Source organism: Talpa europaea, assembly GCF_964194135.1.
Source record: "Talpa europaea genome assembly, chromosome: 13".
Classification (NCBI taxonomy): Eukaryota; Metazoa; Chordata; class Mammalia; order Eulipotyphla; family Talpidae; genus Talpa; species Talpa europaea.
Genome location: NC_140080.1, coordinates 69,524,418 through 69,538,600, shown reverse-complemented (window position 1 = coordinate 69,538,600; position 14,183 = coordinate 69,524,418). Strand labels below are relative to the sequence as shown.

At 34.9% G+C, this 14,183-nt stretch overlaps 1 protein-coding gene across 5 annotated transcripts in view; it reads left to right on the top strand.

Moving 5' to 3' along the window:
- NOL4 (nucleolar protein 4) overlaps positions 1 to 14,183 on the top strand; it is a gene marked incomplete at both ends in the record, with an annotated part of 302,349 nt that overhangs the window by 100,357 nt on the left and 187,809 nt on the right. For all 5 annotated transcript variants that reach the window (XM_084251768.1, XM_084251767.1, XM_084251765.1 and 2 more), the window contains one exon: positions 6,697 to 6,829. In XM_084251768.1, the coding sequence (XP_084107894.1) occupies positions 6,697 to 6,829 (133 nt within the window). The remainder of the gene's footprint in view (positions 1 to 6,696; positions 6,830 to 14,183) is intronic.

Sequence of the window (14,183 nt, the reverse complement as noted above, 5' to 3'; positions counted from 1 at the left end):
TTCCACTTAATTCATTAATTTGACTGTAGAATCACAAAGGTGGGGAATAATCACATATGTGTCCATATGTGTATGTCTCCCCCTACCCAAAGACTTACAATAATAGGCACACAGTAGGGACTTAGTAAACTAGTTAATAGGGAATAATTGGTAGACCACACTTACATAGTCTGTCTTAGGAATAGTTTCTCAGACTAATTCTTTCCTTCTTGAACTTTCTCTAGAACAAATGTGGTCAAATATTTATTTTTCAAATACAGCATTATTTGGTAAAATATTAGGTTCTTTCAAAATTAATATGCTGTGCTAACTCTTGACAAAATTCATTTTATTGTTTTCTCCTTGATTTAATCTCAGAACTATACTTACAATATTTTTTTATCTTAAAAGACTTTAGGGCCTCCCTGGTGGCGCAGCGGTTGAGTGCTGGGTTGCGAAGCTGCCCGCAGCCTCTGCAGCGCCAGTTTGATCCCAGGCTGCTCCCCGGCCACTGGAGCAGGGTCCTACCTGGCACGCAGACCTCCCCTGCTGCCCGCTGCTCCCCTCAGCAGTGTACCTCGGTCCTTCTGCCTGCTCTGCTCCCTGCTCTGGCTCTGGTGAATTCTCTCACACACCCTCCCACCCTGCCCACCCCCGCTTCTGACTGTACCCAGTGCTTGTATGTATAAATAAATAAATTTAAAAAAAAAAAAGCTTGCCTCTGAAAAAAAAAAAAGACTTTATTCAGGGCACACTCAATAAAATCTGTATTAATGTCCTGGCTATATCAAACTCCATATTAAGAGATGGCTGTATATAAGTGATTTTAAAATAGTGATGAAATCTCTGGGTTAAAGACATGAAAGACAATTAAAATATTAATGTCTAACCATGCCTGAGAATGAAAAAGAAATGTTACTATGATTCATCAGATAATTGAAACTTCTTAGCTCTTAAACTAGTGAGTGTGTCAAATTATTTGTAGGAAGCTCATAGATGCTGATATAATTTATATCTATTCTAAAAAGCAAGAAGATCAACTCTGTGCTAACAATACAACTTGCATGTGTTGCTTTCTTCTGGCTTCCAAAAAGTTTAAGTGCTTCACACAAAAGAAATAGTACCCTTTTAAATGTCTAGCTGCATCAGGAATATGACTCTTATCCTTACATTTTAAAATATTAAATTGGATATATACACTGCCATCAAAATATTCAGAGACATGACTAGAATATTATAAAATTTCAGAAGTCGTGATTACAGAAAGATAGGAAAGTGGTTAAGAAAGTCACATTGAAAAGGAAGTCAAGTGAGATATTACTTTGTGATGTTATATTTGAATTTTAATAAGCACTAATTCAATTAGGTTAATCTATATTTATTGACTACCTGCTATGTGACTGTCACTCTTGACAATGGAGAAATGGATCAACAGTGAATAAATGGGCAATAGTAAACATCTTCTCATGTGGGAGAGTGACTATAAAGGAAGTAAAACTCAAGTATGTATACAGGAGATGCTAATACTATTAAGAGAAATAAAGGCAGCCAAGAATAGCAATCCCTTTAGGATGAGGAATCACAATTTTAAACACTTTCTTGGGGAAGGTATCATTTGAGCAAAACTGAAGGAAATGAAGTACACGTATGTGCATATATAGCAGGGGATGAACTGCAACGACCCTGTGGTAGGAGCATGTTCAGTAGCTGTTGGAAGAGCAAGATAGTCTACATATTTCATGCAGAATAAGCAAGGGAAATAATCATAGAGCAAGTCACTCAAAAGTTTTAAATGGTATTTACATATTTTCATTACAAAATTATACAAGGGAATGTAATGTTTGAAGAAATATTTGTATTCAGTATTTATTGCCATGAAATAATGAATGATTGGAAATATTTTCAAGATCCAACAATGAAGAATTATTGAATCTACCAGTGTGGTATACACTCATTGCATGCAGGTGTTTAAATTTTATTTAAAATAATCTTAAAAAATAAAATTAAAATTTTAGTTCTTCAGTAGCACTAGCCATATTCCAAGTGCTCAATAACCAAATATGTTTGGTTGTTACTTTATTGAATAGGTAATATAGAGTAATTTCATCAATGTAAAATATTTTCTTAACACTGGGTAAATAGCATTGGAGAAACTCATGGACCTTCGTGAATTACATATTACAGGATTCCACCCCCAAAATTCTAATTCTAGGTTGGATATGCGCAACCTGTTCATCTGAATTTTTAACAAGACATATACTCATCCACAATAAAATTTGAGGTGGTATATTTCATATAAAGTTTAATAATATAGACTTTAAGTTGATTTGAGCACAGGGTAGTGAAAAACGTGACAAAGATGAGATTGGTAGCAATGTTGTTATCTAAGGGGAGTTAGTAGTCTTACAGAAAACCCTGAATGTTTGATGTAGTTTACAATTACTTCATAGTTAATAGATATAAGCACAAATTTATGAGCAGAGAAATAGTGTGTCCTAAGTTGAAGATTTATTTGACAATAGTTGGTGAAAAATATGGGTAAGAAATTGGAGATAGGTAGATAACTAGATAACTGTGTTTTGTTATTCAGGAAATAGAAATATAAAATATTCAACCAATCTGCACAATAGAAAGAAAAAGCAGGAGGTATATAACCCAGAGACTCTAGGGTGAAATCTGGAAGTTGAAAATTAAAATGAAATATAGACCAGATAAATAATCTGAATTTCAATAAAGTTGTCAAAATAGAAAAGCTCAGTGATAAACATTTTTAAAAATATATAGGTGTTATTTTTATTTTATTTTATTTTTTAAAGATTTATTTATTTATTTGTTTGTTTGTTTGTTTGTTTGTTTATTTGTTTATTTATACAAGCACTGGGTACAGTCAGAAGCGCAGGAGGGTGAGAGAGTTCACCGGAGCCAGAGCAGGGAGCACATCAGGCAGACTGATGAAGTACACTGCTGGGAGGAGCAGTGGGCAGCAGGGGAGGTCTGCGTGCCATGTGGGTCCCTCACCCGGTGGCCGGGGAGCAGCAGCTAGGGATCGAACCGGCGCTGCAGAGGCTGCGGGCAGCTTCGCAACCCAGCGCTCAACCGCTGCACCACCAGGGAGGCCCCCTATAGGTGTTATTTTTATTTTTATTTTTTTTAAGATTTATTTATTTATTTATACAAGCACTGGGTACAGTCAGAAGTATGGGAGTGTGAGAGAATTCACCAGAGCGAGTAGCAGAGCAGGCAGAAAGACTGAAGTACACTGCTGAGGGGAGCAGCAGGTGGCAGGAGCGGTCTGTGTGCCATGCGAGAACTTCCTCCGGTGGCCAGGGAGCAGCCAGAGATCAAACCGGCGCAGCAGAGGCTTCGGGCAGCTTCGCAGCCCAGCGCTCAACCGCTGCGCCACTGGGGAGGCCCAATATAGGTGTTATTTTTAAAGGTGTAAAGACTGAGCAGAAAATTACTTGTTACAGTTAAATATTTTTTTTCTAATTCAGGAAGCAGAACTGTATGGTGATTTACCATGGTTTCAGTATCATGAGATTAACATAAAGTATAAACTCACATTGTAGGATGTGCAGACTTTTCAGGTTGGCATACAAAACTAAAGCAATCATAGACTTGAGGATTTAGATGAATAGTCTAAAGATGATAATGAATATCATGAATATATACTAGCCTATCAAGTTTTCTGATTTTTCACCTTTAGAAATATTTAACAGTTTCTACCTGGAGTGATTAACATTTTCTCTATGTTGATAATAAAATGCTCTAAAATCTTATATTTCATACATTCGTGTCAACTTTAATTTAAAAGCTACTAATTTAATCATTTAATGAACTTATGTAATGAAAATTGCACTTAGTTTCATTATGGCTCCTTATAAATGTAAGCAATCAGATAATTGATATTCTAATAAGGAGAAAGTTGTGAAAAGTGAATTATATTTATTAGGAAATCATGGAGGAAATATTTTAAAAATCATAATCATTAAAGCACTTATAATGATAAATACTTTAAAATGATGATTTAAAAAAATAACAAGATACAGAATAGTTGCATTTGGTTACATAACTGTTGAGTCTTTTTCCATATTTCCCAAAATGTTTGTGACAAGAATGTCATTTAGTGCTGTTAAATGTTTACTGATTATCCATAATGTGCTATAGCAGTTTGTATCACCGTTTTGTAGAACAGAGACTGTGGCCTGACTCATCATATCCAGCTTTTTTTTAAATCATACTGCACACATATACACATACCTTCTTACATATATATATATATGTCAATCACATAAGTATCATATATATACATACAACATGGAAATAATTTATTAGGTTATATATGTAAAGAGATAGCTACTTGTAATATGTAGGATAAATGCTTACTATAAAGACTACATTTATGTATATTACTCAGCTACTTTATAAACATGTTTACCATTATTTGTTTTTGTTTGTTTTCATATAACAAATACAAATCATATTATATAGTATAGAATGTTTACATATTCTATACAACAGTATCAGTTTTGTGCTTATATATACTTGACATTGTTTTAAATACCTAAAATATATTATACTGCCTTAATCCTCCTATAACTCTATGGGATTGATACTATTATAATTCCCATTTTCTAGATGAAGAAACTAAGGCACAGAAGATGACACACCTGTTACGTGGTAGAGAGCACAGGTCTGAGTGGGGCAGTCAGGCTCCAGAAATCATGCTGTAAAATACCATGATATCATATATACTACATATATGTTAAATATTTGATATATATCATCTGGCTAAATGTGCATATAGATGTAATACACATGGTACACATTTATAACAGTGATGTATACATTGAAATGCTTTCATTTATTCTTTTAACACACATGTCCATGTGCATATACATACAAATATATATACACAAATATATATTTCAGATGCTTTGGAATTTCTTAGAATTTAGAATTAGAGAAAACATAAAGTCCTGAGAGACAGCATGCTTCCAGGAGAAGGCTGGTTGCCCAGCGCTCTCACAGAGTGACTTTTCCTTGCTGAATTAATGAAGAACTAGTACTATTAAGTATATCCAGATAAGATCAGACCTTTGCTAAAGGAAGGACACCAAAATCACCTGTGCTTTATCTTTGGATCAGGATTCTAATTTGTTAATCTATTAGAATGTTCCTGTCCCCCAACTATAGCCAAGATAACTTTTCCTGTTTTATTTTCTCAAGACTTCGTGTGACTTCATATGAATACCAGTTCTACTTTATATAATAAGTGGGGGAAAGTTGTTTTTTATTTTTTTTATAGAGGCATGTTCTATTTATTTATTTGTTTGTTTGTTTGTTTGTTTGTTTTGTATTTATACATGCACTGGGTACAGTCAGAAGCGCAGGAGGGTGAGAGAATTCACCAGAGCCAGAGTGGGGAGCAGAGCAGGCAGAAGGACCGAAGTACACTGCTGAGGGGAGCAGCGGGTGGCAGGAGAGGTCTGCGCGCCATGTGGGACCCTCCTCCAGTGGCCGGGGAGCAGCCGGGGATCGAACCAGCCCCGCAGAGGACGCGGGCAGCTTCGCAACCCAGCGCTCAACCACTGCGCCACCGGGGAGGCCCTGGGGGAAAATTGTTTAATTGCTCTGGTCCTCAGCTCTGAATCTGTAAAATCGGGGTGAATCCTGGCCTCTAACTCACAGGTTGTGATGATGATTAATCATCATTAGATTGTGATGAGTGGACCAATACAAAGAACAGTTTCTGCAACATAAATTGCAACATTGCTACTGCTAATGGCTATGTTAACGTGAAACTTTCAGATCAAACATTTACACATTGCAGTCAAACAGTGATTTCGATGAAATAACTATGATGTTGTACACATTTTTTCTCAGGTTTTCCTGCCTTTATATAAGCACACCATTTGTCAAAAAAAAAAAAAAAAATCAGTTCTCCAAAAGGAGTTTGCTTTGGTGAAATGACTACAACAAAATATGTTAGATTTGGTTTAAGTTGATATTTGACAGATTTTGTTGAATCAATCATTAGGCAAATGGTTTGTTGGTAATTAGCCAGTTGGTGAACTGGATTTTGATAAATGGATCTTGCATACTTTTACCTAGAACTCCTTTTTTTGTGGTTTCAGTGCAATTTATAATCACTTGTAAGGAAAAAAAAAAAGATTGCTAAGATTATCTTGTTCTCCAACAAATGTGGACTTTGAATCTAGACATGTAAGTTTAATCTCTTATTAGAATCTACCCTAATTAAAAATTTAAAAGTTTTTGATTAACGATTTACTGAGTTCTAAAATTTTTGCTCATCATGTTTTATTAGGTCAATTTTTAAAATCAAAACTTGTTTTCCTTTATGCTATGTTTTGTGATTGACTCTTTTAGGAGGATTTTACTAATTAAAAATAATCCATTCCTTCACTATTTAGGATAATTCCCCAACTACATCTTCCTTAAACCCTTTATTTTACCTTTGAAACCTGCCTATACTTAGACACACTGTTCATAAGTCTGGAAATTCCTTAGAGGGAGAAATTATTCCATTATATATTCTTTTAAGTATCTAATAACATGTAACATTTTAACATATTTATCTGAGTTCTGTAAAAGCTCTCTTACTGGCTAAACTTTAACTGACCCTATTGATAAAATGCTCATTATTTGAATATATTCCTTTTTGTGATGCATGATGATTTTTAAAACTATTTTCAGGATGAAAGTTTAATAGAAAGTGATGAGTTTGATATGAGCGATTCGACACGGATGTCAGCTGTGAACTCTGATCTTAGCTCCAATCTTGAGGAAAGAATGCAAAGCCCACAGACTCTTCATGGCCAGCAAGATGGTAAGCTATCAAACTGCTCAAACAAATAAACAAAGCCAAACTACAAAAACCTGAGTCAGAATTTATTCAAATAACCACCACCTCTTACTCTTATAAAATTGTGCCAATTTTTATCTGTTTATTTGGGGAACTTCCCCCTATATGCTCAGGTTATACTATCTACTTTATTAATTTTGGATTCAAGTAGTTTATTCAAACTAAGGTGAGAGATGATTTATAAACAGCTATTAGCTGCAAAATTCAAATTTACTCTGTTTTGCTCCCTGAACTTAAAGTGTGTTGTATCAATATAGCTTGTATTTCTGTGATGAATGTTCTAGTTTTGGTTACGTGGACCATAATTCTTCTGACTGAATTAAGAATTTTAAAATGATAAAATGAGTACTTTAGAAGTTTTTCTTTTTTACTAAAATAAAAGTTAAAACTGAAAAACAATTGATATGACAGAACGATTTTACCAGCGTGATTTTGTTTTGTTGGTAGGTTTGTTATGGAATTATAAACTACTTTATTAAGTTGTAAATGAATAAAAGATCATTATTTCTTCCTGGGTTCATTAAAAATACCTGATTCATCCCCATTGCTCTTAATAGGAAGAAAACTGGATTTGTAGAGAAAGTAGACTTGGTAGATAATTCTTTAGGCCTAGTATTTTATGAGATCTCTTTGAAAACTATCTTTGTAGATTTTTGTCTTTGTAAATATAAAATTGTATATTGAAGGAAATGTCCCTTATTTAGGTAAACATGGATGAAAATTTAGGGCTGCATAGGAGGATATTAAAGAATTTTTTTCAAAATTAGTTTTTAATTGTGATAATTAAGTTGCTTAAGTTAACTTTCTGACTACCCATTGTTGTACATATTTTCAGTTAGGAAAAAATTCCTAGCTTTCTCTGACACTTGCTATTAAAAGCTGATTGCAAAAGACTGCTGCAGTTTTACCTACTAATGTTCTGTTTATGATGCCAAGGCTTAAATTCCTAACTTTATGTGCACATAAAGTAGCAAAATAGGTATGTTTATGTGGGGGCTTTTCTTTTTCCTCATTTCGGGTGAGTCTAAAGCATACCAGTGGAACGGAATAAAGGAAAAGAAAGGGTGCATTGATCATCACTGATTTTAAAAGCTTATTTTATTCACTACTTGGCATAAAAGCTATTGCAGTAGAAAGGACAATTATCTAGGAAATTTGTAAGACTGAGTTGTGATTTATGTATAAATAATATATAACTATCTAAAGACATGTTGACTATTACCCTATTAATTTATTAGTTCATGTAGCTTGCATGTTTATGTCATTTTTTTCTAGTCTATAATTTTGGAGAATGTATGAAGATGAAGATGTCTCCTAGGATGCAAATTATAGTTTCCTTGTTTGCTTTTGCTACTTATGGACATTTAGCTAGGAGATAACTGATGTGCTATAAATCTATATTGATTTAAATAACACACAGTGGAACAACTTCAAAGATTACTCACACTTAGGGGAAAGTACATTATCATCATATACTGATAGATGCTTCAAGTGTAAGGAAATCCAGTTGTTCCTTCTCCAACCTACACCTAAGCCTTCCCTTACATGATCAATGACTTTATCTCACACTTCTCGTTGAGTTTGATCTTGCTGCTATCTCTTCCTTCTCATGCATCTAGGTTTTCCTCGGAATTAACATAGAAAAATGATACAATAAATATCCACTTGGGAAAGACTCCATCAATCTTATTGTGCCCCTCCATTCAGTGCTGCATTAATCTGCACCACATTTTACAGCAAAACTCGTTGAAAGCAGTCGTATCATATCCACTCCCTCCCTCTACTCTTTGTCTCATATCATTTTTCATCCTTTCTACTCCACCTCACTTGCTTCTGTGAATATTTCCAGCAGTTTTCATGTGACCAAATTCACTGGTCCAGCCTTATCTCAACACTAACATGAAAAGACAACCCTTGGGTTTCTGGGGGATTTCTTTCTCTGTCATTTCTGTGCATTCGTCTTCCATATACTATTCTAGAAATGCCAAAGCTCTATAGGGTGGAACCTTTAAGTCTCCTCTTCTCCTTTCACTTTCTAGATTATCACATTATGGATTTCAACACCCTTGTAGCCTGATGAATCCCAAATTAAATTTTCCAAGTCTTGAGATCTTTTCTCAGTTCAGGACTATCTCTCGCTCTCTCTATCACGTAAATTTTAACATTCTTCGAAAGATGTATCACTGTACAAAATCTTATTTTTCTTATTTAATAGTTGTTTTACTCAGAATACAAAACCATATGAATTAATGGATCTTCTGTGTTTATAATTTTCCTTTCAGTTGCTCCATGTGAGATAGTTCTTAAATGCTCTATTATTTAAATGATTAAAATGTAACTTTCATCATAATCATTATTTGTCACATAGTTTTTACATATCTTTTGTGTTTTCTTCTCTTTTTTCCTTTCTCCTGACAATCATATTCCCCTAATTAAGTTATATTGACAATTACTGTGTCATTTCTTGTTTTTCTCTGTATATATACAATACACACTCAGAAGATTTTGTCATCATTATTTTTTATAATAGGTTTGTATCTTTTGTCCTATTTTGCATCTTGCTGTCTCTTGGAGTTTCCTGTATACTATGAGATGTATAAATAATAGTGAACACAGAAAGCCATGATTCCTATCTTCATGTAGTACACAATCTTAAGCAAAGTTGTAAGTGTAACATGACACCATACACCTTTGGTTACAGTGTATCTAGCCAATGAATTTGGAATTTGGCTTGGAAAATTTTTGCCTCAATAAATGTAAGAATACTAGAGAAACTTTTAGTTTGTATCCATCTTTCTCAAATCACTGGAAATTCTGGGTGCTAGGCCTATATTAGGACTTTATTATGGATGGTGTGGATTGATCTGGCAAGTAATCAGAAGGTAAGGCCTTTCAGTGCAACACATTCAAGTTTGGGTGGCAACCTAAATGCAACATCTGTATGTATACACACGCAAAAAACACATCTATAGTATTTTACTGCTCCATGTTTAAGTGAATAAAATATTAGTAAAAAATATGTTTGTGACTAAAATTATATCTAATTTAGCTGAACAGAATAGTTTCATGTAATTATCAAAGCATATAAACCAGCAATAAAAGTAAATACTGTTCGGGCCGCCCGTGGTGGCGCAGTGGTTGAGCGCTGGGTTGCGAGGCTGCCCACAGCCTCTGCAGCGCTGGTTCGTTCCCCGGCCGCTGGCAAAGGTCCCACCAAAAAAAAAAAAAAAAAAAAAAGTAAATACTGTTCAGTTAATTTGTTAGAAAATCTAATAAAACATGTTTTTAATAAAAATTATGTAAAACTGTATTAATAGGAAATTAAATTTAGTGATTAATTTTTTATGGTGGTGAATTTTAATCAGAGATGCTTTTAAAAAATTTTTGGGCTGAGTACCACATTCCCTACTGAGGTTATGTTGTCTTATGTAAGTCATTTTCTTTGTTCAACAACTTTATTTTCCTTTTTTTCCTAAAAATTTATTTATTTATGCATATAAGAACTGGGGTACAGACCAGAGATGCAGGGGTGAGAGGCTCCACCAGAGACAGAGCAGGGAACAGAATAGGCAGACTGACTGAAATACACTGCTGAAGGGAGCAGCGGGCAAGACAAGAAAGGTCTGCTTCGCCATGTGGATTTCTCCCTGGCCGACCAGGAATAGAACTCGTGCTGCAGAGGCTGTGGATTGCTTCATAATGCGGTGCTTAACCCCTTGCACCACCAGGGAGGCTCTGTTTTCCTTTAATTTTTACTGATGGCTTAGGAAATTTTGCATAAAGCAAAAGTGGTAAAATAATTTTTTTTTTTTTACATAAAATCTTTGACTTCCAATATCAACTCTGTTCTTGTGGTGTTATTGTTCTTAATTTTTAAGTATATATGTATCTGGATTTAAAATGCCTCAAAAATGATACAGTGCTACTCCTTTCCTTAATTCAAGTTGTTTTGATGTCAAGTTTTGAGTAATTTACATTATAAATTTAGTAAATTAATTATTCTGGGTTGTGACAGTTAAGCTGATGAAGCTTTTAGAAAATTTTCTATTTATGCCCTTTTTTTCTATACATGATTATATCATAATTTGCAGAAATATAAAGTTAATTTATAAGTAATATAATGGAAACAGAATTGGGGAAGAACATTACTATAAAATAGATAAATTTTTGATTACTAGATTAGTTTGTAATATTATATGTGTGTGTGTATGTCACTGGAAATTATTGGTAAGCAGTAATTCTCTATTTCCAAAAACAAAATAAATAAATAGCAATTTGGTTTACATGTAAATTAAAAGTATGGTAAAATATGCTTAGATATGCATTTATTTAAAATGTTTTTATATGAAGTATTATTTTTTCTTGCCTTTCGGGACATATTGTTTATAAATTTACTTTTCTCAAGGTAAACTTCTCTTTTATGACATTTCACTGATATTACATACGTAAATGGTTTTTCATATAAATGAGTGCTTGTTTGGAAATTTAGCTTACTGATTTCTGTCTGAAACCTGCACACCCCAGGATCAGTCAATCTTAGCTGGGTCCAGACATCATAAAATTAGGGGAAATTGGCTAGTTTCCAAGCTTGCCTTAGCAAGTCTAAGCTGATCAATGAGGGATGTTGGATTGATTTGGAATTTTACTTCTGGTTAATTCTTTGTTTTGAGATATTGATCCTTCCGACTTGTTATTATTTTATAGCATTGTTCACTGGTTCGAAAATGATTACATGGCTCCAGCATTCAATGTTTAATCACCTCCAAGAGATGTCAAAATTCTATTAGACCCAATTAGCAGATATTAGACCTTTTAATCCTTGAATATTGAGTTTTGTCTCTCTGATAAAGCATAACACTGGAGGGATAGTGTGACATTCGCATCTCATGTGCATTCATTCAAATAAATTTTGAGCCTATGAATTTGTATATCCTGCTGTTTAAAAGAATCAGAATCACTTGACTTTTTCCAAGGTGAAATTCTTGAACAACAATCATTTTTCTAATTTTTTGTTTGTTTCTACTATCAAATGACTAGCCCTTATATATTCTCACTATAAAGTCTTTGTAATACTGTGTTTCTTTACAACTTTTTTGTTGTTACTGTGGGTCAGCTAGTTATTACTTTAAAAACAAAACAGCTTCCTCCTTTAGGCAAAAATAATTTCAGTGTTGAATAGGGCTTTGAAGTTGGTGGTGCATGAGAGCTGTACAGAGATAAAACAGTTACAAAATGGGGCTAAATTGGCCATAAAAATCTTTATTTACTAGGCTTACAAGAATTATAATTGAGTGTTGTATTGATAAAAGGAAAGAACAGTCCAAGAGTATTGACAAAAGCAATTGAAGGATTTTCATTATATTCATTATGTCTATAAGTATAATTGTTTTCTTTTCAGTTGCACCTCTTCACTTGACTAGGAGTGCCTGGGGGAGGAAACAGGTTATCTTATATTTCTTTGCACACTGCCTTCAGAACCAAATACAATGTTTGACATAGAGTAAAATGTTTTTGAATTGAAATAGTGTTTTGAAATTTCTTTCCCATTTATTTCTAGATCTATAAATGAAACACTTAGATATTTCTCTCTAAGTTTTAGTTTTACTTCTGCAGTGAAAGTGCACTCATCTCTTAGAGTCAGACTTTCTTGATAAACATTAGATAAGTAGTTGATTTCCTTACCCATGAATGAATATTCTGTTCTTCTTACATTTTATTTTGGTGTTTCTGATGCCTATGCTGCTTTCTTTACTTTCTCCCCATGGAACATTAAGGTACCTCTGAGATCTTAAAGTGAATTCATTAAAATGGCAGCTTGAAGAATCTTAATGTTAAACCTCGAGATCTGGTTTCTTATCCCAGTTCTGCTAGTAACTAGTTTTCAAGATTTTTCAAATAATTATTAATATCTTTTGATAACCATTTATTTCTATATCTGTAAATGAGAAGCTTAGATATTTCTAAGTTTTAGTTTAGTCCTAGAATACTCTTACTGTCTGCCCCTTTAGGGTTCTTTTTCTTCTCTATAACAAGTTCTGTTGTCTTCATCCTAGCAAACTTCTTTCCGGTGGCGCAGCGGTTGAGCGCTGGGTTGCGAAACTGCGCGCGGCCTCTGCAGCGCCGGTTCAATCCCCGGCTGCTCCCCGGCCACAGGAGGAGGGTCCCACATGGCGCGCAGACCTCTCCTGCCGCCCGCTGCTCCCCTCAGCAGTGTACTTCGGTCCTTCTGCCTGCTCTGCTCCCCGCTCTGGCTCTGGTGAATTCTCTCACCCTCCCTCCCGCGCTTCTGACTGTACCCAGTGCATGTATAAACAAAAAACAAACAAACAAACCAGCAAACAAATAAATAAAGCATGCCTCTATAAAAAAAAAAAAAATTAAATGGGGTTCCAACATTTTTTATATCTCTCCAAACTGGTTTAAGTATTTTTCTCAGACAAGAGAAAAGGCTCAAAGAATGTTGGAGGACCCCCATAATTCTCCAAGTCTGACCTTCCATCTTTAATGAGTCATTTTTAGTTCCAAACACACATGAGAAATGTTCGGACAGCCAAGGGGGATTACTGAAGTGTAGACCTTCCTTCTCCCAGTTCATCCTTCAAGTCTTAGCTGTAAAAATCATCCATCCCAGTTCATCCTTCAAGTCTTAGCTGTAAAAATCATCCAGAACAATTCTCTGTCTTCTTTATCTTTGGTAAGAAATTGTGGTCAGCACAAAGGATGATGGGTGTAGCCAAACTGTGAAATTAATGTTCTTTTCTCTTTCTTCTTTTTTTGAGCATTATTTATAGGAACCCTATTCTTTATTCCTTCTTGAATGTATTTGTGTTTGCAAATATTCTCAAGTTTATGTATGTGTGGAAATTGTTAGGGGGAAAGGATGTCCTAAAGCTAATTCCATATAGGCTTTGTGGACTCCACCCCCACCCCAGGCCAAAGCCAAAGACACTGGGAACTCCAAATCCCATCACCACCAAAGGGAAGGTGGCTGGGACCTGAGGGTGGGGTTAAGCAGCCAGGTTGATATAAGGCAGACACATGGGCTTTGGAGGGGTCCCCCATTTTGGCTCTCCACCAGCTAGCAGCGTCCGGCCAGCTCTGAGAGTGCCTTTGGGTTTCCAGGTCGGCAGATCGGGTAGGACGCATTAAAGACTTTATTTCCCTATTTTCTCCCTAAGTTGTACATTTTCCTTATTTCCTTTTCCCTTGTAAATAAACCTTTTATTAACCTTTTGTGTGTGTCTATAGTGGAGTATTAATAAGTCCTTTTTAAGCGCGCGGGTGAGGACCCACAGCCAGGCAACCTGCTCAATATTGG